The sequence below is a fragment of the Furipterus horrens genome, unplaced genomic scaffold, assembly GCF_987537825.1.
Source record: "Furipterus horrens unplaced genomic scaffold, mFurHor1.1.pri manual_scaffold_6, whole genome shotgun sequence".
In the NCBI taxonomy this organism is placed as follows: domain Eukaryota; kingdom Metazoa; phylum Chordata; class Mammalia; order Chiroptera; family Furipteridae; genus Furipterus; species Furipterus horrens.
Window position 1 is genome coordinate 168,002,453 of NW_028327176.1, and position 26,597 is coordinate 168,029,049.

The 26,597-nt window shown below is 35.0% G+C and overlaps 1 protein-coding gene across 1 annotated transcript in view; it reads right to left on the reverse strand.

The window, feature by feature from the left end:
- The window catches only part of MOXD1 (monooxygenase DBH like 1), a 78,400-nt gene that overhangs the window by 49,703 nt on the left and 2,100 nt on the right, over positions 1-26,597 (reverse strand). The window contains exons 2-4 of the mRNA XM_090280652.1: positions 10,417-10,563; positions 8,539-8,706; positions 8,326-8,409 (exon numbers count right to left, since the gene is read on the reverse strand). Coding sequence (XP_090136778.1) covers positions 8,326-8,409; positions 8,539-8,706; positions 10,417-10,563 — 399 coding nt within the window. The remainder of the gene's footprint in view (positions 1-8,325; positions 8,410-8,538; positions 8,707-10,416; positions 10,564-26,597) is intronic.

A 26,597-nucleotide genomic window follows, 5' to 3' on the forward strand; every position in this document is an offset into this window, starting at 1 on the left:
ATGTCCAATAAGGTTAGCAGGCTAGCTTCTTGCCCCTGAAATTATTTCCAGTTCCTTCCTCCCTCATATCACCTCTGACATTTAACATTTTGTAGCCATATGCATAATGTTTTGTCTAATCACCCTAATTCTAATCTTATTTAAATTATTTCCTAAATTACAAATGAAACTCTACATGTGTCATCCCTTGTTAACACGCATTTTCACCCCCCAAAAAAGTGAAAACAGCAGGCCTCTGTGTACTCAAATGCCCTCTAACCGGATTTAAGTGAATTCCCAGTGTCTCTCAATGGTACCTCTGGAAGGTTCTGGTGGGATCTGTTCCTGTAGCCCTTGGTCTCTGCACTGATTCTGTAGGACATGCAAGTACTGTGGATTCTGAGAAGCATAGTCAAAGGGCCAGTGGCTGCATATAAGCTACCAGACATTTCTCACACAAAATATTTTTCGTTGTAGCATATATAATCTAGAAAAATCATAAGGCTTGAGCTAGTAGAAATTGTATATAGAGAGGTTCACCAGTTTTGCTAAGAAGTGTTTACTCGTAGCTCTGCGTCACATAATTTGTGTGATATCAAGCAAGTCACTTATTCATGCCATATCTCAGTGTGCTCATCTGGAAAATGGTGGTAATTCACCTTACCTTGTGGGAGGCTGTGAAAATCTAACAAGATAATATATTAGAGTAGCAAAAAATAGGTACGTATTTTATTGTACCTACATACTTCCCTGTACGAAAGTAAAAATCATTCATATCTTAATATTATCATACTTCTTAATCCTGTTATGCATTCAACATCTAGAATTCAACATAAATGTCTTAGCACTCTTAATAAAAGTGTTGTTAATTAAATTATTTACCAATTTTTATAGCTAATCATTATTAATACATGTGTTAATGCTTTTCAATTTTGTCATGCAACCTTTTGGACTATCTTTTAAAAATTTTACTAAATTGGAGAGAGTTCAGTGGTAAAAGAAGAGGAAAGAAAGTAAATATATTTCCATGTCTATTGAAAATGGCTTTATTTAAGGCCATAGAATGGAAGGCTACTGGGTGACCTTGGAATGCAAAAGAATATTTCCCAGAGGATAGTCACCAGCTGGGTTTTATCCTTACTTAGACAAAAACAGGAGGAAATTAGCTTGAATTTCATTTGGTTTCAAACAATGGAAGCAAGCTATGAAATCTAATTCCCAGGGAATCTTTTCTTCAAAATAAAATAGAGACTTACAGCCTACCATGGTTCCTGTGCAGTCCTTCTCAAAGTATGAGAAAATGCTAAAAGAAGTTCAAGTCGTCCATCTCTATAATCCCCAGCAGGAGAAGAAAACAAGCAATTACAAGCCTATTATGCAACAGGTGTTTTCACTTGTATTCATTTCATCTTCACTAGAAATTATTTCTCTTACTTCACCAGTGAAGATACAAGCTCTGAGAATTTAGTTTGCCCAAGGTCACTGAACTAATGAAAAACGGAGTTAAAATACATCCCTGCCTCTATCTCTAGAGCCCGCCCTGGGCACTGAACCTATAAGCCTACTTCTTTATAAAAATGACATTATTTCTGAGATTCATACTATTTATTTATCCATTTAAGTTGATGTTATTTAGATTATTTCCAAGATTTAGAGGTACATGAAACAAATGTAAATTGGGAATATAGAGTAGTTATTGAGCTATCTAATAATATATGTCAAATATATAAAACTTTACAGATATTATTTCATGTATTTTAATAACGACAGCTAGAATTTGAGACAAGTACTATTATTATTACTCCCATTTACAGATGGAAATCTAAGCCTCAGAATATATGCTAAGGAAGTCCATGTCAAGGGACGAAGGAAGGAGGCCTTTTAACTTCACAGGAGGCAGTGGGGTCCTAAGTGTTTCACCCTGCCACGCCATGGAACTTGGAACTTGGACCACAGGGCATACAAACCCCAGCACAAATTTCACTTCTACTTTTTAGCAAGTCATAGATACAGTAGTCCCTCTCCATATCATGGTTCACTTATAGCAGCCTCACTGTATCGTGAGATTTTTAAAAATATTATATTTAATTATTTATCGCAGATTTTTCACTATATCACGGGATTTTGCAGTTCTGTGTACATGTGTTTTTAAAGTTATGTAGGTTTAAGGGTGTAGAATAAATGTAAGGTTCCTACTTCACATGGGGGTCTGGAACGTAATACCTGCGATAAGTGAGGGGATACTGTATTCATAAATAGGAAGAGCCAACTGAAATCATCTGGTCCAATCCCTTTATTTTACAGGCAAGGAATCTGAGAACCAGCGAGAGGTTAAGTACTTTCTCTAGGGTCAGAAAGCTAATTAGTGACAGAGTTAACAATAAATCACTTCCATGAAAAGACATGCTTTCAAAGTGAGTTCAATTACCTTGTAGCCACAAGCAGCTATTAAGAACACCCAAGTAGCCAGAGATCTCCAGTGTTTCTGTGAAATAGATGTAACCCCAGAGGGTAGAAAAAGAACTTTGCAACACTAAGCCATCTAAGTCAACAATCTTTACAATGTGCTAATTTGAGTCAACTCATTATTGTTAGGGGTGGTGTTCCTACCAACATTTTTGCCCAAAGTTACAGTATCAGCCAGGAGAATGCCCAAGTATTTTCATCTCTTCTCTAGTAGATAAAAGATATATATAAAATTTCATACACGCTTGGGTATAAGGGTATAATTATTTCAGTGTTCATGAACTAAGGATGACAAATTCCCAAAGAAGAGGACTGTTTTGAATTTATAACACAACTTTTCCTAGAAGTCAAGAATCAACCATTTTGTCAATGAATGTCAAAATCACAGGGTCCAGTTGTAATGCATTGGTATTAAGAACTTAACAATAAAAAAAAAAGTTACAAAATATGTAAAAGAAATGGAAAGTATTTTCACATGAGGTCTTCTTTGAAAGTTAATTTCTTTAAACATACTTAACTAAATCTGCCTAAAGATCCATAGATTTGCCTTTAGGAAAAACGAAATTAGTAAAAGATAAAACAGGAAATGTCAGTAAGCCAAAAATGTTTACAGAGTTAGAATGGAAATGGGTAAAACTATGAACAATCAGTCAACTGTCAATAGAAAACATCTACTGGCGTGCCACATAATAAAGTGAAACAGAAGGTGAACACATGGAAAAAGAAAGAAAGAAAGAAAGATGAGAGTCTGTGGAAATGCATTCTGATGACAAACCAAAATGCTCTTTCCATCAGGGGGAAAAAAATCACTTCAATTAAAATATACTTTGAAATACTTCAGAGGAAGAAAAACGAAGAAGATATACTGACAGAGAAGAAATAATTCTAGTAGTTGCCAAATGATGCAGTTTGAAATTAAGAATTCCCACAACTTACTAAGTTTAACCTTGAAATATTACACATTTTTAGAAATAGAAACTCGTCATACTTGACATTTCAGAATGTGTAAATGCTAAAGTTCTGCATTTGATGGTGTCCTTTTAGTAAAAAGAACGGGGGTGGTATGAAGATAATAGAGAAACTGGGCTGGGCTACAAGGTCCATTTAACATGGTATGTAAAGTCACGTGTTCGTGCTATGTGTCTAGTATAGAAAAATCAACTTTTGAATGACTATTTCAAGGCTATACAGTACTCTGACTTCAAGGACATTTCATGGTTATTCAATGACAATTATGCTTAGACTTTCTTGTCCCAGGAAACAGTCCCCAATTAAATCATTCACATTCACAAATGTCATGGGGAGAAAAAAGCAGCAGCATCTAATTTCATGGCAAGAAAGATGTTCTGTTCAGTAGCAGCTATAAAGCATAGTATTTTCTTTCCTTCCTGTTTCTGTTGATGAAGAAAATGATTGACAGTATTTTGTTCACCTGAATTTCAGATTTCCCCACAGCAGGGAGTTCTCAGGGTGGTCTCCTTAAATGAAATGAGTGACAATCACGGTTTTATTAGAAACTCTGACTATCTCAAAAGTATTGGCTTGTTTGGGATTCCTCAGCAACCCAGAGACCTAACAAGATGACCAACAGATTAACAACTGTGTATCACTAGTGGTTTACATAATTTTATTTAATTACTTTATTTAACAAACACTGTTGTAAATACTTACAAATATTAAACTCCAGTGACTCACTGACTAGTCATAAGAACCCTATTAGAGGAGAAGAATTATGCCCATTTTCCAGATGAGAAAACTGATGTACAGGGAAGTAAATAATTTTCCTGAGGTCACAGCAGGAAAAAGTAATCCTCATTTAAAACTCAGCAACGGTCAACCTTCTAGCATAATGCTCTATTCTCTTCTGGGGCTCCTCACTAAGGAGCAGTTTTCAATGAAAAGTCATTCAGGATTCAACACTGAAACAAATGGCCTATTGATAATAGCTGGCCTTATTAAGCGTTTTCTCTGTGTCATATACGGTGCTAAGTGTTAATAATTTTTGTAAAAAACTGATATTTAATCTTCAGTAGAAACAATCATATAAAGAAGGTACCATTCCTATTTAAATGATTAAGTTAAGCTGTGGATGATATTTAACTTTCCCACAGATGAACGACTAATAATGGAAAGAAAAGATTCAAACCTGGCCCTTCGGAAGGCACAACCCAATACCATGAAGCTTACTGCTACCCTATTAAGGAGAGATGACTAAGAAATGATGATTCAGTCTGGCTAGTTTTCTTTTTTTCCTCTTTAACATGATAGGCCATCAACAGTTATTTATTAAATTGATTAAGACATATCAAGTTTAAACAAATAAACAAGGTGGTTTATCTACAACAATTTTCTGACAATTATCCTCAAAAAGTGGAATGTGCTAAACCAATTGATAACCCCAGTTTCTAGCAGAGTATATACAATCATTACTGGTAGGTAATAATGATAGTACCATTGACCAAAGAAAATGGAAAGAATCACTTCCCCCACCCCAAAATTTTAAATTTAGAGCAAAGTGATGTATTTGGCAAAGCATAACTAGGGTCGTCTTTAAATATGAAGGGATGGGCTAGACAGTAGGTGTCACAACAGAGAGGCAGAAGTGACCTCATATGAGAAGTGTGGTTTTCATATAAATTACCAAGAACCTTCTTCTTTACAATCTCCGTATCTGTCTGCAAGTGTAATGTGCTATCATCTGATGATACAAACAATTTCAAGTCACAATCTCAAACATTCTTGCAAAGATCAAAATACAAATCAATAAACTAGAATCACAAGTGAACTGGAACCACCAATAGTTTATACCGTAATCCCATCTTTACTGCAGATGAACGTATTTATCTTTGTTATTTTATAATTTTAGAAATTATTTACCATGTGTCATACTTTTAGTAGTAAATATTTGTATAATTATATGATTAAAATGTAAATTTTAAAATGTAATTAATATTTTGAATGTAGTCATTTGATTAAATATATTCATGATCAAGCCACTGATTTTTTATCTGCTTATCTTTAGGACACTCCAGCGTCATCGCAAGATGTCGATTCAACACGGGAGGAGACAGATACCGGGTCACTCCCGAGTCGGACTGCACAGCCATTCTCGGCGGTGCAGATAGACTCTTAAGAAGCTACACCATCGTCTCTCGAGACGGACGGCTGCCGACGACGACGATCTTTATAGTTATTACAACTACAAAGTATATTAGGTAGTACTATTAACATTTAAACTGCAATTACAAACTTTTTCTTTGTTTGAAATAAAGAGCAGACTATAAAATTGATTTCTCACAATACTACTAAATTCAGTATGTTAAAATTCACTCTAATCAAATACAACATAATACAATATAAAAGCAATGTTCTTTTTTTCTGAGAGAGTACCTTTTGTTTCTATCAGAGAATGTGGCTTTTTTATACAGCAATTTGTGGAACATAAAATAAGGAATAAGGAGAAGCATTTAGCTAACAGCTTTTCAAAACATAGGAGTCTTTTTGACTCAATGGAAAAAGGATATACTTTTCTTACATTTTTAGAAATCATCTCTATTAAGGAAAAGAGAACAAAAATGGGACAATTTTTAAGATAAGTTCTAGATCTATGAATTCTACCTTAGAAATTTATTAAAATTATTGTAAACTGCCATAAGCTGCAAATTAAAACTCATAACTTTATAACCTAAATGTTTTGCATTAATTTTTCCCCATAAAACTTTCTTTTTTTAAAAAATATATTATCCTATTTGAATTCATTTTTGAGTTAAATGTTTCATAATATTTAATGAACTATAAAATCTTCTAGGATTTACCAACAAGCTCAGGAATTTATTATAAGTGGTATTCTTAAATAATAATAGAATTTCAAAATCTAGCCACCAACACTCTGCCCTACAAAAACAAAAGCTCAACTTTGACCTGCTGCTGTTCCCTCAAATCCCCTTTGCTGGAATAAAGAACTTTCACCCTTTATAGACCCCAAAACACTGCAAAAAATGTTCCAAAGCCTTTCAGGTCACTGAGATCCCTTTTGATACCTAATGAAGACAGTAATGTAGACCCCAAAGTACTTAATTCTAAACACATTATTACATAATAGATGCCCATGTATCTGAGTATTACTAGGATCTGCTTGTGATAAGAAATCTAGCAAAGAATCTTTAGATGAGGTAGCAAGCAAATGTCCTATGTGGAGGATCAGGATATGTACTGCCCTCTCTTAAGTGTAGAAAATTATTTTTATTTCATTCAATTTAATTATTGGCATTAATAATGACAAGAAAAAATGCGTTAGTGTAAGCGATTAAGGACTTTGCATCCCATCAATTAACATTTGCTGAAAAACGAATCAAGGACCTTTTTTGGGAAACATTTATTTTTATTTCTGAAACTATGGTTTTATATATGTCCCTTAAACCAGGTTTCAATTAAATTTACTGCAAATGACACACAGTAATATATGACTCACAGGATATATAACTCTAACATTCTTTTTCTGAAAAAAAACTTTTCCTTCAAATAAGGAAAGAAAATAGGCACTGTTTTAATATGTAAATTTGCACTCCCTTTTTTTATATGTAAGAATTAGAAAATTACATTGCACAGAGGTAAAGGACTCATCTGCAGTCATATTGCTGGTGTCTTATGGTTGCAAAAATGTTCCACAAATATTTAGGACAGCTTACTAATTCAATAAACATTTCTCAAACTCCTCTTCTTGCCTCTAAGTAGTTATGAATCATTCTGTAAATGAAAAGCAGATCTATGCCAATGGACAAATACATTAGTAATTAACAAATTTAAGTCACTTCATAGAATATGCTCGGTGTTTCCATCTCTGCCAAAATGCTTTGAGGTTGCTAGCAAAAGTTCTATGAATGACCACCTTTTACAGATGAGGAAATCAGCACCTACAGCAAACATAAACCCCAGAGTGACTTACCTGAGACACATAGTTAATTAAAGAGTTGACCTGTGAATCAAACCCACATATTTTCCTCTAGGTTCCAGAATCTCTAAGTTTGCTCTTTTCTCACATCCACACTGCTTCATTACACAGTCTGAGGGCTGACAAAGAGTTGGCAATGTCTGGCCTCCCGAATGTTTACAGAATTTAATAAGCACTATTCAGTTCTACCTTATTCTTGCTTGTGTCTTGGTCTTGACTCCTACAATCTCACTGTAGGTTAAGACTATGGATATCTTCAGCCACTGGGTCTGCCAAACAATTCCTAGCACAAAGCCAAGGACCTATAAGTGTTGAAAAATACTTGCTCATTCACTCAGAGGCAAAAGTTTTGGGAGACCTATCCCTGAGATAGTGGGTGGGAATTATATGCCACAGTCCAGTTGTGCTTGTTTACTACACAATTCTTTATTTTATAAATTTTATAGAAATTCACTAATTTTCTTGTTTTCCTAGTTTCAAAAAGACTGTAATGATTATTTTTATGACAATATTCAGTATCATCAAAGAAGCAGATATTCTTAAACAATTTTGGTGGGGAATGCAACCTTCCTGGATATAATTTATCAATACATAAATACATTATTTTAAGTTGCAATTCCAAAATTCCAATTGTAGAAATGTTGTCCAAGAGATAACTAGAGGTGTTCCAATGCATTCCAAAATGTTTACACTTAACATGTAAAATTAGGAGAGAAAATGCAAAACACTAGTTACAATCCAAGCTTTCTCCCTAAACTCAATGATTCTTAAAACAATATGTGTATCAGATAAGCCAGTTCTTTGTTCTCTAAATAACTTTCAAAGAATTGAAAATCATTTCTATATATTTTTTATCATTTTCGTTTTAAGAACAACAATTTCTCCTCCATTCATACAAATTAAATTTAGCCTGTGAGTGAGTCACATACCTTTATTACATGATGTTTTTCCTGAAACACAGGAATCTTAAACATTTGGCACCAATATGTTGTACCTTTGTTTGGGATGAGGACCTGTCTTAATAAAAAGGGGACAGGAGCACAAAGTTACATTCTCTTGACAATTAATTAAATACAGCAAGTAAAAACTCTTGCACACTTCCAATAAACCCACCCCCGCAGTCATAAAGTTGGAAAACTTACGTCCTGATTTACCAGGTCAAAGTAAGGTGTGGCTGTAGACAACACACTGGTTTTCTCAGGATTCAATAACCGCAAACTCTTGGTGCCACGATTGGAGCTGTGGTACTTGGGGCCATCTTCTCCGGCGTCTTCATGGTGATAGGCCCAGATCACTCGCACAGTGCTTTCCTGGTGGTCAGACATGGGCATGATTATGGTCCAGGAGAGCACTTCCCTTACCACTGAGTTGAGTTTAAAGAACTCTATTTAAAGCAAGATATAAAAGTGAAGGAAAGAGAATAATAACATTTGGAATTCTCAATATGTTCTCTAACATTTATTGTGTAAATCTGATTCAATCATTAAGTATCCAAATAGACAAGTGGTTTTTTTTTTTTTTTTTTTTGGTCTTTTTTGGAGGTGGGCAGTGGGGTGAGCTAGAAAAGAGTAGTCTCTCTCAGCAAGCAAGGTTATGTGTTCCAAAAGAGGGTGAAGGACAACTGAAGTAGTAGGTATGCTTTCAAGGCACACAGAAAGTGCAAATCATTGTCATGCCAAACCCCCAAACTAGCAATGGGTAGTTACCAAGCAAATATTCTTGTTAAGTAACAGGGATTTTGGAAAATTAAAACCTGTTTTAATGCCATGGACATTTTAGGGAGAATAAATAAATAAGATGAAAATTAAAACTAGTTTCTAGGTCAGAGTTTTTACTTTCTAGCCCAGTCACAGGTATGAATTTACAGAAAATGTGAACACACGAGAAACTTCTAATTCTGGGTTTGTTTATTAAGCTTGAATCTATCTAATAGTTGTTTTATAAATCCTTGGACTTTGTAAGGAATCAGTCTACTATTCAACTTCATTTTAGAAGCTCACTAATATGAATCAGTTACAAATCAGATGAACTGCTCTATCCCAACTGTCAGATGAAATTAGTTTCAACTTAGCCACCAAGAGAGATTACCCAAAAAGTCGCAGGGCAGGCTATGGGGTGGCGGGGGCTGCTGGGTTATAAAAAAATTGTTCAGTCCTCCCACAGATAAAGGCGTCTTTGCCAGATCTTTGTAATAAGAACTTTGAAAATAAATAATAAAGCAAAAGCTATTTATTTTAAAAGCTATATTCTTTCTTAATAAGTCAAATGACTATAATTATTATTCCAATTAAAGTATAATTGCACTGTATATTACGTAAAAAATGATCCATGTCTTTGCATGTGCTTTTTTTCATCATCTTTTACTCTTTAAGCTGAATGTTAATCAAAACAGCTTTAGATTTTCACATTCCTATTTTTAAAGTCTTGATTTACCAAATAAAAGATAATTTTATTGGTCTATATAAAGTGAAATTGATCTAAGAAATTCATGGAAACTTCCAAAGTACCACAGGAATTATATAGTCTCTAAACATTTAATTTGCATATGAATAAAGTATTAGTTCTGACAATAAAAAATCTTGTATAATATGTTGAAAGGCAATTTTAATTAGTTCACTATTCATCTTGATTTTAAAAGTTTAGATGAATCGGTTACAAATCTGATTAATTATATTCACTCTCATACTTCTTTCTCCTGTAATATATTTCTTCCAATCTTTATCTATTGTCTATTTTCAAACATTAGAGAGAAGAAGCTTAAAATCTTTTATAAGTCAAATCACACTTTAAACAGCTCTTCAGAATTTGATATTCACACATAAACTGCCTTAATTGACACTTATAATCTTAGATTTTTTGTGTGTGGCTTATGAAGACAATTCAAGAATATTCTCCCAAAGACTATGTGTCTTTGTTATCAAAGGTTATTTTTAGATATTTGTTCCTTTTATCCTGTAAAGGGTTTCATAACTGTAAATGTACAACTTATTCATGCATGCATTCACTTGGACACTCCTTACCGTTATAGTCTTGTCATTAGTGTCACATGTATGCAGTTCTCGGGTAAATTCAATTACTGTGTGTGTGCTATTTTCCATGGCATATTCCAGGTGGTAATCTTGCTGAGCATCTTTTTTCAACTCTCTATTTTCATTTGTAAAATAATCCTGTGAGAAACATAGAAAAAAAATCAGGATATCCTAAATTCAGAAGGAAAAGAATTTAGATTGAGTATTTACAGGACCTTAAAAAACTGACTTTGGATTTGCTTATTACAAAATTCTGTATCTGTAGTTATTTTTTAAGTCCTGAAAATTTCCAAGGGGCTGGAGGTTCTCAACTGGAGAATCAATTCCCCAGTAAACTGGCCCATCTTTGAACTTCTGGCCCTTCAGGAAAAGGTGGTGTGGATGTATAATACTATAAAGCATCAAAAGAGATAAAACATTCAAGATCACTGAGTACTTTTTATTTATTACGCAAAGAAGAAAAAGAACTTCTACATGTGAAATTGCCTGCCCCAAAATGAAATAACTAGTTTGTGGCAAAGCAAGAACAAGCCCCAAGATCAGCACTTTTTCCACTATTTCACACATAATGTCTCTTCTGCACTTAAGCAAGGAAACCCATCCTTAAGATGATACGTTATTTTAGTATGAGCTTTAATGGCATACACTTATTAAAATGAAATGCAATAAAAAAGAAAAGAAATGAAACTAGCTAAGTTACAAGATATTAAAAAATTAGAGAAGTTTGTTTTTTGGATCAGCTATAACTTTCGTACTAAACTTGTTCAATGGTGTACAGATCACTTCTGGGAGGCAGACAGATGCAACAAAGCAGGCATAGGCTTTGGAATCAAACGACCAGGAGCTGACCCCCAGCTCTCCCCTAAATGCACTGAAGAATTATTAAAGTCAAACTGTGAGCTTTAGTTCTAACATTAGTAAAATGGGAATTATATATAATATACCCTATTTTATGGATTTTAGAAAGATAAATAAATGAAATAGCATATAAGGGGAACATGCTTATTATGCTTAGTGCCCATTCAAAGCTATTTCTTTCCATTCTAAAATATAGTTCGTTTTTTTCCAAAATATTCCTTTATACCCTTTACCATGAGCTTACTATGTTGAGAGTTATAAAAATCACACTGTTGATTATCATCATTTATGGACATAAATTTTGCCTCAATTATACTGGTTTTTCAGTAGATAACAATACTTTATTTTCAATCAATCACAAAGAGTTGATTTAGAATACATATACTAACACTAAGAGTAAAATTGCTTTTGAAGAAATGATTGCTATGCTTAGGAGAGAAAATACATTATACAAAAAAACATACAAAAACCACAACCGTAGATCATCAATAAATGTCACACTCAAATGAGTGGTATTTGGAATTTTTATTCCTGGTACTTTTTAAGGTAGTTATCAAGCACATGTAAATTTGCATCCAGGATCCCAGATCTAAACATTGTTCAAAGCCCACATTATTGGCAATGCTCAGAGCCTAAGTTTTTCATTCTAGTGACTATATCTTATTGAAAACATGTTATGCACCAGGTCCACTTTAAGCATTTTACATGTATTAATTCACTTAATTTTCATATCAAGTCTGTAAGATAAAACACTGCTTCACAAATGAAGGCACTGAAACACTAAGCATCTTGCCCAGGACCATACAGCTGGTAAGTATTAGCAAAGCTAGTATTGAAATGCAGGCAGTCTGTCCTACACCATAGCGGTCACTTCTGGAAACTTATGAGTTAGTTCATTTTTTGGTATATGGAAAATATCTTTATCAAGTTTTTCACATAAAACATTACTTTTCCCAGTGCTAAAACTGGGGTTTGTTAAAAATATATTCTGAGAACCGGTTGTGATTGTGAAAGCAATTCAAATGAAATATTCCTATGAAACAGTGATTTTCCCATTTTTAATTACACAGATTTTCAATATGTAAATGAAATAACAGTGCCTGTGGACAGTAAGGGATTTAGATTCATGTAATGAAATCTGAGCTTTACACTAAGTTTACAGTTCTTTACATGAATCAACCAGTTTTTGCAAACAAAAAGAATACAATACAAAATGTAATCAGTTCAAAGAGTAGAATAATTATCCTCATCTTACAAACATGTTTCTAAAACCATTAGTCCCACAAAATATCCAGCTGGCTTGCCAATTTTCCATTTGTTCTATTTCCATTCACCAATACCAATTCCTTCAACTATCCTACTTTTTCTGGCTTCTCAGATAACTTAGCCATGTAAAAGAAAATGGGAGAAACTTCACTCAGGCCTTAACTAAAAATCCTCGAGTTCATCATCCCTGTGTAAACCACTGAGGGTTCAATATATAGAAAGACCGCAGCCAATTATGTCAAGTTCCAGACTCCTGGCAAAATGTGATTGTCTAAAAGAGCTGATATCTTCAACCTTCCTGAGGGAAAATATGAATACATTTGATTAAAACTAAAATTGAAATGCGAAACATACTAACTATCCCTGTAATTCTACTGCATTTTTTTTTCACATTTTTCAACTTTAAAGGTCTATTTGGAAACATACCTTCAGATTAGCTATCCAAGTAGTATTATTAGTTACCTGTCTACTTCAGCCAGGCACTTATTAATGCTTGAAAACCCATGTTACTCTCTTGCTGTTTTCTCAGGAGCCATTCCAAGACAATTGTCCTAAACTTATCTGTGCAAGATGGCAACATTTCCCCATACTCAGCTATGCTCACACACCTCACTTTATTAAGAGAACTTCAGCTATGATCTGTGAGAGCTCACACTTTGCCTTTTTTTCTGTCCTAAATAATATCTACTTTATGAAATCATAAAACATACTCAATCTAAAAAAAAAAAAAGCCTGAAAAGAGAAAATTAAAACAAGGAGCAGATGTGTCAAATAGAAAACAAATAGATATAAGTGAAATGAAAGACAAATATTAAAATAGACCCCAGAGACATCGAAAGGTGAATAATATTAGGCACACCTTGATGCATAAAATTTGGATAATTTATATGAGAAACAGGCAAACTTCTGGAAAGAAACACACCAGCAACTTATTTGGAAAAAACCAGATGCACTGAACAGCCTTATAATCTCAGAGGTAAGAACCTTCCTACAAAGAAAAGTCTAAGCCGAAGTGCTTTCACTTGGGATTTCACCAAATATTTAAGGAAGAGATAATATCAATCCTTTGCACTTCCCAAATAATTTTTTGATGCTAGCATTACCCTGATAACACATAAAAGGCATGACAAGAAAATATACTGAGTATTATCTCTCGTAGACCTACATGCAAATTTTCTTAAAAATATATATTAGCAAATAGAACTCAGTAACATAAAACAAGATAACATGGCCATGCAGAGTTGCTTCAACATTAGAAAATTAATCAACGCAATTCATTGTGTCAAAAGTCTAAAAAAGAAAAATCATACAGTCATCTTGATAAATGCAGAAAAACCATTTGAAACATTCATTCATAGTAAAATCTCTTAGTAAGCAAGCAATAGAAGAGTACTACCTTACACTTACAAAGGGCATCTAGAAAAACCCTACAGCTAACACCATACTTAACAATGAAAGACTGAATTTGGGAACAAGTGAGTCCTGGGAACAAGGCAAGGATGTCCACATTCCTCATTTTGAGAAGGCTCCACTGTTGATTGCCCACCTCTGATAGTTTCTGTCATTCTCATCCCGAAACATGGACATCAAAGTTATCTCTTTGACAGTGTACTCCTCTGTCTTTGGATTTCTTCCTTTGGAAATCATCTACTCCAAGAGTTCCCAATCATCACCTTTATTCAGTATCACATCTTCAAAAGTCTATCGGGGCCCTGGCTGGTGTGGCTCTGTGGATTGAGTGCCAGCCTGTGGCAGGCAGCCTTGCTGGTTTGATTCCTAGTCAGAGCATATGCCTGGGTTATAGGCCAGGTCCCCAGGTGGGATCATGCAAGAGGCAACCACATATTGATGTTTCTCTTCCTCTTTCTCCTTCCCTTCTCCTCTCTCCAAAAATAGATAAATATATTTTTAAAAGTCTATTGGACATTTTCACTTGGAAGTCTTACTGTCATCTCAAATGCAATGTATCAAAAATAATCTTTACCTTTAATCTGTAAGACTAGTTTTCTTGATTTTCTTTACTTACACGGCCATTCTCCTAGTCATCAAATTCAAAACCACAAATTTTTTTAACTTCTTCCTCTATTATTCACAGTTCCACAGATAGTCTTTGCTCCTATCATATCTTCCTTTGAAAAAATAACCCATCTTTTACTTCTTCTCTACTACAGCTTCTCCTATTTCAGTTCAGGCTCTATCTCCTACATATTTCTGTCAAGCTCTTTCTTCAGAATCACTCTCAGTGTGTCAATACATTTAATGCAACAGTTTATAGTACAAAGTCCTATAATTTAGATTCAAGTTCACCTAAAATTTAGCCTAACCTGGTTTTCCAGGATGTCTATCAATTAATCTTACTACCAGATCTCTATTACAATACAGATAATTATCTATTTATTATTCCCCTTAAATACTCTACCTTTTTCCAGCTCTGTTCATATTGCTTGTGTTCATATTGTTCCTCTGTATCTCCCATTCTCCTTACCCCACTGAGATAGTAACTAATTCCACCCATTGAAACACTTCCTTCTCTTTCAGACTCATGACTCTATCTCCTCTATGAAGTTTTCTTTGATCATTCCAACTGGAAGTGATCATTCCTTCTGTGAATCCGTATTCTTCTACCTGCATTTCCATGTAGCATGCAATATATTCAAGACACAGCATTATCCTCTCAACCATGTGGTAAATGTCTAGTAATAGATACCTAATACTGTTAATCCAGTTATAAATTTGTAACTTTAGAATAGTTGTTTACACTGTAAATTGAACAAAAAAGAGGAAGACAGATTATTTTCTCATTTGCTCTCAATATATTTACATATGGTTAAGATCTGACATGGAATGTGTTTAACCAGATGCTAGGATGAATTTGGGTCTGCATGATCTGCCATGCAAAGACATCTGGCACTGAACTCTGGGGATGTTGTTACAACCTTTTAGCCCCTAAATGGACATGAATCTTATGAAACTGACATCAGCATTTAGAAAAAAAGTTTATGTATGCAAGTGCTCTTTGAAATCCTTTTACACTAGGAGGGCATTCCTTACCTATTTTAAAGGAAAGAAAAGAAAAACAGATCTGAGAGGGAGAAACCATATTTAGAATGTTTTCTAATGTAGAAACCATGTTTTAGAATGTTTTCTAATGTTAATTTATATCCTCAGTGCCTAACAGAATGACCTGCACAGAGCAGAAGCTCATTAAATATGTGTAATTTTAAAAGGAGCATCCTGCCTTTCCTTTTGCTAAATCTAAATGAAAATTAAAAAAATAAGAACCCAAGAGCCATCTTACAATATTCGCATTTTGTGGTATAGTTATAATTTAACTTAGTGGGAGCAAAACATTCTCCAGTAGTACCCTTTCTCTTCTTTCACACTGTATTAATAAAATACATGGTCTATAATCAAATATAATCTTAATGTTGTTAATATCATATAATAAAAATGGATTATTGGCAAACTTTAAGAGAACAATTGAGATAAGAGGAAAGAAAAAGACCAAAAAAAAAAAATCCTATTATTCAACTATTCTTGCTAGGAGGAAGAAGGAAGGGAGGGAGAGGAAGAAGGAAAATGAGCGAGAAAAAGAAAAGTCACTCAAAGACCTTTCAATTTTAAAAATCTTTTATGCAGATTAGCTCAACCTAAAAAAAAATAAATAAAAATGGATGTTTAGAGAAGAGTTTCCTGACAGTGTGACAAAGGGATAAATGTTATTCAAGTGGATAATTAAATGGAATAGTTATTTTGTAACTATCACACTGGGGCATGGGGGCACTGGAGAATGAAATTGACAGTAAAACATTGACCAAATAAGAGTCTGAATATCGGTACCATCACCTAGAAATTTATATTTACAAAACCATACTGTGGTATTTATGAGATATTCAAGGGAATTTCCCAGATCATTTTTACTGATTTTCACCTCTAGAATTAGAACTGAATGGCATCCCTCACCCTCACCCCAACTCCCTGTCCCACTGAGCAAATGGTCCCCAATGCAGCTCTACTGTAAATCCATGGTGAAGGCCTCCCTTCAGCTAACCTCATAGAGTGCTTGCTACTCCAGGACTTTAAAAATAAAAATAGGAATTTGATCTCATTGTCATGGCACAGACAGCCATTATAAAAATCTAATTGTTTTATATATATATATATATATATATATATATATATATACACACACACACACACACAAACACACACACACACTATACACACATACATATATATATGAAATATACTGCGCATTTTATAAATATAACAAAATATTGATAAATAAAAGTAGGCTCCAATTAAGTATCATTAAAAATGGACTGTGAAAGTAAGAGCATTGAGGAGGATTCAGACAGTCATGATTCTGTAGAGATTTTCTAAGAGTTTAAGAATAAAAATATGTAGATGTTTTAATTATATAAATCTAAAACCTGATACCCCGAAGCCATTCTTCTTTGTACTTACTCAGTTTTGAGGTTCTGTAAAGGGAAATGTGAAGTAATGTTACCCTGGATCAATGGCTTTATGTGAATTTCAATAATTCTAACACAAATATCTGCATTAAGATCTGCTTCAATTATGAATTGTCATTGAGATATGTTTTTACTGTGGATTATCATCTTAATTACATACTTTACTAATTTTACCTTTATACTGTATAAAGTTTTTTATTAGCCTTGAAAAATGAGTTAGCCCTGGCTGGTGTGGCTCAGTGGATTGAGCACCAGCCTATGAACCAAAGGATTACTGGTTTGATTCCCAGTCAGGGGACACGTGAGAACCACACATCAATTCTCTCCCTCTCTTTCTTCCTTCCTTCCCCTCTCTCTGAAAATAAAGAAATAAAATCTAAATAAATACATAAGAAAAAAGAAAACAGGAGTTAATAACTAGAGTCCAGCAACAGTTTTTCTATAGTTGTGTCATAAAAGATACTACTCTTAAAGCATGTTCCCACAGGATATTTTTTCTTTTGAACACTTTATGCTTTGAAAAAAATTATGAAATATATCATTAAGGTTTTAAAAGGCTGTGTGGCAACAGTAAAGTGAGCATTAGCAAAAGTTGGCATTTATTTTTAAGCATGAAAGCACTAGTACTTTCTGCCACATTCAAAAAGATAACATACCCCCCAAAAGCTAGCTTTTAGATTCTACAAGATTGGTATGACCTCTTGTTAAAAAACATGATTATGTACACAGATGTTAAATTGGTTCTCACTCATTGCCAGTTTTGTTTCTCTCTTGAATAAAATATAAGAGAAGAGAGCTTTGGCTGGTGCTATGCTAAACAGGATAAAGTGAAAATGCTCTGGGTGTAATAAAAGATATGAATAAACTCTGGTTCAGCCTGGAGAACTGAATGTAAGCACAGCTGCAGCAAAAACCTTGAGAAAAATGTTGCCATCTGTCATCATTTTCTCCAACAGGTGCTTGTAGTTTTTCTCCTTTTTCCACATCTCAAAAGCCTTGTTCCTTCGAACATTTGTTTGTAATATCAATTTCTATAATAACTGTTATCGTGGTTAAATAATATTGATAGTAAAATAATAAATATTTTTGTGTTAAAGGGAATCTTTGATCCTACAAAAACATAAAATTGTATAAACAAACTATGGAAACATAATCTTCAGAATTTCAAGACAAGCTGATTTGTAAGTTATCTTCACAAATCTTAGAAATTTGAACAAAATGTCATAACAGAAGGGGTCTGCCTTCTGGAAACCACTTCAGATAAAACTGAAACTCTAGGTCTAACAAAGGATCTGTTAAATAGCTACCAGATTCCAAAATATGAACCCCGCTAGTTTGCGTTCCCTGGGGGGCCCGCCTGAGCAACTTCTTCTGTAAGGTCCACCTTCTGAAAATACACATCCTTAATATTAATAAAATTAACATTCTCATTTTAATTTTATTGTAATTTAATACTTTGCTAAAATTATAGAATTATCAGAGATACGAGGTAAAATTAAAATTTGGACTCTGTAACAATAAACTTCAGTGAAAAAAGCAACTTCAGACCTCATCACTGAAATAAGATATTATTTTACCTTCATTCTAAATTTTAGATGACTTCTCTTAACTGTCCACGTCCATTCTAGAAGGGATATTTTGGTGTGATTGGCTTACTACAGAGTAATATATCAATACCCTTGATACAAACAGTGGAGTTTATAGGCTAATACTGAATTTGTTTAGCAAGCATATCCTTTGAGCTTAAAATGAACTAATACTTACATCTTGTTCATATGAACTCCAATTAAGTCCAATTTTACACTTCTTATGCATGCATAACTAATTTTTTAATCAAATGTTTAACTTTGTGTTCTCATTGAATTTTTAACTTTTATTTTCCTTTCATTATTTTAATATATTACAAGCTTTTGAGTTCTCATTCTGTAGTCTAATGTAGCCAGTTTGTTATCAACATATTTTGGGTTTGCATGTTTAAACATCTATGATTATAACTAATTCAACTTTATTAGTCCATATTCTATAAGGGCATCTGAAAACCCTATTCATTACCTAATATCATTCAGATGCGCCATTTATTTGATACCCCAATTAATGGCCCAGAAAAATCAAATTCAAAAGAAAATGCAGTCTTGTCAGTATAATCTCTGGTTATTGAAACCGTGTTGGCCTCTAGTCATTAAGGATTGCAAAGTGTTCACAAACCAGTTGTTTAAAGTTTGTTCTCAAATTTTCTCCAAAATTTCTACCAATCTCTACCAACTATACATTTAACAGAAACTTTTCCCATGTTGAAAAGCTGGAACATGTGTCTCTATGTAATCTTTTGATGGCATTTCACTAAGTGATTGATTCAATATAGCTTGTATTTATTAAGTACCTCAATGTGTCACATGCTGTGCTAAGAGTTTTACATGCCTGCTTTACTTATTCTTCACAAAAACCCCATGCGTTGAATTAATTACCGGCCCATGACGAATTCATTGTATAACTGGAACAACATATGGACAAGAGTCAATTTTATTATAATAACTTTGTTTGCTACTAGATCTATGGTGATCACATCAGAGGGCATATATGCTGAATAACTACTTTGTACACCTGAAACTAATATAACATTGTATGTCGACTATACTTGAATAAACAAATAAATAACATGGGCCAGAGAGTCAGGTTTAAAACAGCAACAATGACAAAACCCATGCATTAGATATGATTCTTTTCCTCATAAAGGAAACTGTCACTTAGAGAGGTTCAGGTTTGCCAAGGGTGACACAACCAATAGACAGCAAGCAGTGTTGAGATTTCCACAGTGTCGTTCTGCTTTTAACTGCTCAGCAGGTATCCAGCAAGTATTTCTTGGGGACCTGCCAAGCACCGGGACTTGTTCTTGGTACCTTGGGAAGATGTGCTGCACTGACAAAGTCATCAACTTGTTAAAAAAAAAAAAAACACTCATTATCTACCACTTCTGCTACCTTTGCTCCTCCCTTATGCAACTATAGCTGAGGGGCATTTCACTGCTTATTAGTAACCTTGGAAAATGACAGAGGGAAAGGAAAGGCTGTGTATTTGTATAACTGGAGAGACACTTGAGGAGAGTTTTACCAGATACAAAGGGAGTCCACTTTGTTACTGTTAATTCTAATACAAAAGTTTAGAGCAGGACAGTTTTCTTGGTTTAAATACAGGCTGCGAATTATCTGGGACATTCCTTCCTAATGTTCTGCTGATGACCTGGGATTATATATTATAACATATATTTTAGACTCTGTGTGGGCAAATATTCCTGTTGCTTAGAAACACAGCAGCTAGTACCAACTGACAAAAGGTGTGTCGGTATTTAAGAGCGCTCGGAGGAGGGCAGACACTTCCTGCTCATCGTATTTTGAAATATACCACTACCCACAGTTCTTCTATTGCGGGTCTTGTTTCAACATGCAAATTTGAAAACTACATAGAATTATCAACTAATTCATGAAACTCATCTCACAATTGTTTCCGCTCTAGGAAAACCCACTTTATTTTTGTTTTTGCAAAATAGTCTTAAATACCAAATGCTAGCCCTTGCTTCAAACATCAGATGGTCACTCTAAATTGCTTTGTAGAGCCCTGCTTTGCATCCCGTGTCCTATGCCTGGAATCTGCCAAACTTCTCTGTGTGGTTCACAAAGGAACCTTACTGCTATCAAGGAGCCTGACCACATAGGGTCAGCAGTTTCCAAACTTGCCTGCACATTAAAATCGCCAGGAAAACTTAAAAATATGCCTGTGTTCACCCCTGCCCCTCCCCCCAAGATTGTGATTTAATTGGTATGGGGGAAGGAGAGAAGGGATTTTCTGGACATTAAAGATTTTAAAAGACACCCAAGTGATTCTAGTGTGCAGACAAATTTCAGAACATCTGACGTGGAAGCATCTTTCCCAGCTCTCAGTTCTCTATAAGTGCTGCCTAACCATCACTAAACTGCCATCTGCCATAGCTTGAATCCATCTTGGCTTTGACCAAAGGTGTCCAAAGTACCAGGAGGTCTAGCATCTATTTGGTTTTATCTACCATGAGTTTCCTTGTATGAGTGGGTTTCAGTGTATAAACTTTGCCGGGAGGTGGGGTGGGGAAGGTAGCAATTTAACTTTATCTGAGAAACCAAGATTTTGAAGTTTTAGTTTAAAATTGCCTAAAAGATGGACATCTTCCCCAGACATGTGTGGTTTTGTTGATCTAGCTTCTCAAAATCCTTGGGTTCTATAAGATTATTGAAAATGAGAAAGTACACAGAGTATAAGAGAAAAACATTCCCACCTAGTATTACGAAACTTCTATAAAATCACCAAGTCTCTAGATCAAAGCTTGAAAGACTCTAGTTGAGCTTACTAAACATCTGTGTTATAATGCCACAGAAATAAAAAGGAGAGCTCATGTGGTTCAGACACATTTGAAAAAGCATTAATTATATTTCCTCCAGGTAGGCAGTTTCCTATATTCAAGGTCTACAGAGTTCTTTGATGCCCATACCACGTAATCTTCTTCATAGTATGTAACATTTTGAACTGTAAACACTATGGTTAATCTTGAAAACAACCTTTAAAACTTGAGATACTTTTTTTCCTTCATGTTTTTATTATAAGCATCCTAATCTGAAATAGCCACTCAACCCCTTATCACATCACCCTATTTTAATTCTCGGCACAGCACTTATCACTTTCTGATATTTTTCTTGTTCATTTATTTTTTTACCCCCACTGAAATATGAGCTCCATAATACCACTAACTTCATCTCACTTGATGCTATATTCCCAGCATCTAGAACTGTTTGATAAACCTTCAGTAAATATTGGTTGAATGAATGAATGAACATGCCAACATTCTCTGTCTATAGGTGAGTACTTTACTGAAATAATTAAATTCACAGATGATCCCCAAACTGTGTGACCCAGAGGCTCAAGATTATACCATCTACAAAATGAGAGAAATAAGATACTGGGCTATTGTAAGAATTACACACTTTAAGGATTTACCATAATGGTTGATTATATAAAGAACTCAATGACTGAAAAATCATATCTTAGAAATGTATATCTATGGCATTTATAGTAAAACAGAAGTAGTGAAATATACTATGATTTTATTTTATCACTCTGTTTAAAAATATATTTTATTATACATGTTCTTTAACTATTGAGGAAGAAAATTGGAATGTGGTTTTTATAAACTACAGCTTGCTTACAGAAGAAAGAACATCAAATTGGAACTCAGAGAGGCAACAAGCCATTTATTTAACAGCTACCCAAAACTCAGTTTCCTCATTTTTAAAATGGGTGGGAAGTAAGAAGCCACAAGTCAAAACATAAAACATTGATATTTAACCTGTAAAAGCAAGAAGTGTTTAAAGATTTTCTCGTAAATTTCTGCTTATGTTAGATCAATAAGAAGACCTCAGTAGTAAACTAAATTTGGTCTATTCATTATTTGTGTAGCACTTAGATATATAATCCCAATTTTACAGTTAACAAAAATTATCTATTTGTAATTACTATTTTGCAAAATACTCTACTTATGTGCTTTATGTTGCCCCTAGGAGTAGCTTTTTAAAAAAAATTTGCTCTAGAATTTAACAAGTTAAAAAGACATAGATTTGGAAGAAGCTTCCTGAAGAAATATATATTTTTAAAGTTCTGCATTAGTTATTTTTAACGTTACAATAAAGAGCATTGTGAGGCATCTGTGTGCACAATTTTTTTTCTAACATATGGATCAAACATTTCCAGAAACATGATGAAGTATAATGAATTCATTCCTTTCACCAGCAACTTTATTTTACTATGGCTCTATTACAAATGATGAATCAATAAAACACCATTCACTTTCTTTGAAGTGGAATCTTGCCTCTCTTTTTAAGAATTCAGAACTTGCCATTTGTTGCCTGAAGCCTTGAACTCTGTTGGTCAATTCATGGTCATTGTTCCTTTGCCTCTTCAGTATGTCTGCTGTTTCCTCAGACTGGCATTATGAAATCATCTGCTCTGCCAGGGAGAACCACACACGGAAGACTAACACCATGTATTGTGTGTTACACTGGCCATGTGTTCATATTACTAATACACAAGCATGAAGCTTGGAGAAGCCCCTTTGGCATCTGGTTATTGGGGAGCATTATCCAAAGACTTATAAATATCCCTTAACAAAGCCCCAGCTGGGCTGTGTCAGGGCGCACACTCTCTCCATCTTTCCCTTACGGCTTTTCAATTTGCTTTCCAAACATTTCTTTGTGGCCGTTGGCTGGGGTGCACTTAAAAGAAGCACATCATTAACCACAAAGAATGCTCACTGTTTTCTGTGATTTCAAATCAGTTCCAAGCACTTCCTCAGCTCCTCAGCAAGCAGCCCGGGAGCAATTACCCCGCTGCTGAAGACTCACTTCTCATCACAGAAAGTCTTCAGTTTCAGAGACAGCCAACAAGCAAGGCTGTAACAAATGATGACACATATTTTGGCCTCCATTCACTAGCAAGTTACACCCCCAAAGGAAGAGTGAATCAATTTTTGTGCAAATTCAACAGCACACCCGACAATGCTTCCCTCTTCTCTAACTCGCACAAACTGGGCATTCATCAACCCAGATCACTAGCCTCAAATGGGGATTCACAGTTGCTAAGTGGCTCCATTGGGCATGGGATTGCTCTGTGTCAAAAAGGGGCAAAGTACAAGGAAAGGACACAATCCATCAGGGAAGTGAGCATTGAGTTAATTCATTGAGAAAAAAATAGTGAAGTTTTCAAAAGCCAATGCCAAAGGAAGGACTACTTTCCACTCCCACCCCTGGCAATTTTGTGAAAGACGATGTAGAAAGTGACCTCAGCAGCATCCCTGGAGCACCGTTTCCCGAAGGGCAAGCTGCTACAAAACAATTTAGGTCATAGAGTACACTGAGACAGGCTTCACTTTGCAACCACATTTCTCTCTTCTCTTTCCCAGTTTGGTAGTACTTGATAACACACCATTTCGGGAAATATCTCCAGCCAGGGTCAGAGGGTTACAAAATGGGCAGGGAAAATTCCCATAATGCCTTCTCCTGTCTGGGTATAGTAAGTCTGTTGCCCTGCAAGGAATTTACTAAATCTGGTTTCTCATTCCACCAGCCCACAAGCAAATGTCACACTGCCCTCTGGAGGTAGACTCATTGGGTGATGGGCAACCATTGAACAATATGGGTTGTGGAAGTTCAGAGCTCATTTTGGGAAGGGAGCGGGGAGGAGTGGTAGGACTATGGAATAGGAGAACAATGGAGAAATTACCAACTATTCACTAACTTCTTATGAGTAGTGATTGTGTGTGAGTGCGTGTGTGGTGCATGTGTGTTTGTGTGTGTGCGTGCATGGAGGGAGAGAGAGAAAAGGTAAGTAAACACTGTCTCCAAATCTCAGCAGTGTCAAAAGAGAGTGGATGTGTGTAGACAGGTACTCAAAATTCAAAAGGAAATGGTGGCAAGACTGTAAGGATGGGTATGGTAGAAGGTTTTTTCCATACTAATGGCCATACTAATATATTTCATTGCCATGTGACCTCTTTGCAATGTGACATTGAGGTAGGGTCTATGTTCCTTCTTGAATCCAGTGGGACTGTGACTATAGCAGAAGACACATGACATGACTCAAAGGCTAAGTTGAAAAAGCTATACAGTTTCCACAAGGGCATCTCTGGATGTTCACTTTTGGGATCCAGCCACTCTGCCATGAGGACACCCAGAAGCTACATGCAGAGGCCACTCTCCCACCTCAGTGTCTGCTGGGGTCCCAGACAGCAGCCAACATCAACTGCCAGTCAAGCCTTCAGATGATTCCAACCACTCACCTTGGGGTTGATACCAAGTGGAAAAGAGAAGATCTATCCCCACTAAGCCCTGCTCAAATTGCAGATTTATGAGCAAAATAAGTGCTGTCTTTGGGTTAAGCCACTATATTTGGGGGTGGTTTGTTACACAATAGATAACCAAAACAATGGGAGGTCCCATCTGACACTGGACAAAATGTTCTTGGCACAGAATAAACCTAACCTAAAAAGAAATGGAACCCACCTCATTGCTTTTCATAGATTCTCATAATTGGGGGTGATTCTTCATTAAAATTAGCTTTTTCCTCTTGGTCCCAGATTAAGTTGTGCATGGGATCTATCTGAACTGAAACCATGTGTGTGTGTGTGCACTACACGATCTTTGTACAAACTTGAATTGTGGCCAGTATTTAGCAATCAGAAGATTTATTGCTTACACACACCTACAATTAAATTTCTGTCTTGTCTCAAAACAAAACAAAACAGAAGATCTGGCAATACTTGAAAATGCATTCCCACATAACAGCAATTCACTTGCAGAAACTCTGGTTTCCTCAATCCCCTCTACCCTGTTGCATTAATTACATCCTGCGTGGCCACTCAAGCCCCATCACTCTTTCACATTTGCTGCCTGCCCTATATAGGCATTTGGGTTTGTAAGATCTATTTAGCTAACAATTCTCTACCTGGTTGGTTGGGACTTATTCTCACATAGTTATTCAGCAGTTAACATCCCACTGAAGAGTTTAATATAATCAGAAAAGTAAAATTCAGAATAATAAAGTAGAAGTATAAAAGTCAAGTCCGTAAAACTTAATTAAGAAAGGACGAAATCAAATAATGAGGAAAAGCCACAAAGGGAGGTGACTGGGGTGTCAGCTTAGGTTTCATACAGCCTGATGCCATTTCCAATATCAATAGCTGCTGCACATGCAAAGAAGCCCCAGAAGCCAATGCTTTTGTTTCATTGTTTCATGTAAAGTTTGTTCTCCCTGGAAGTAAAGTTACACAAAATCCAAAGTACTATTGGAATCTCATATACTATGATTAGGAACCCTATTTACCTTTGCATATAGTTGCTGAGAATACCCTTATTATACCATGAAGACTCTGAAATGGTTTCTAGAGAGAAGATCTGGTGTCAACTGTTGGAAAATGGAATCACCCAGCTTGGATGAACGAGCTGAATCTGATACATTTCTTTGTATTTTTAGTCCTTGGTGTCTTTTATTTCATTACAGACTTTTAATAAATTATCTTTGAACTTCACTGATTAGCATAATTTTATTGTCTCTTACATGTCCTAAAAATGATTAGGATATTTAAGGAAATGAAATAGTAAAGGAAGTCAGCCAACTAAGAAAATGATTATCTTTATATATGGAAATGAGGATTTTTTCCTTAGGAATAAAAATGGAGGGAAAAAATCCTACTCCTTGCTCATTAAACTTATCAGAAAAGTGCCCCTTTTAAAGGTTTATCTCATAGTGATATGTATCTACTAATTACTTTAAGAAAAATTCTATGGTTCAAAATCAACTTAAATAGCACTTAATTAATTCTTATGCAATCTTTATAAAGAACCACCAGCAGTGTGAAAATACTCTTTAACAAAGTCTGTGCTGTGGTGGGCCCATTATGGCATGTAGAAACAGAATTCTACTCTTAACCTTTCATTTGATATCAAATTGAGTGGGTTTTCTAGAAATGCTACTCTTTGGGGAAAAACAATATCAAGTTAT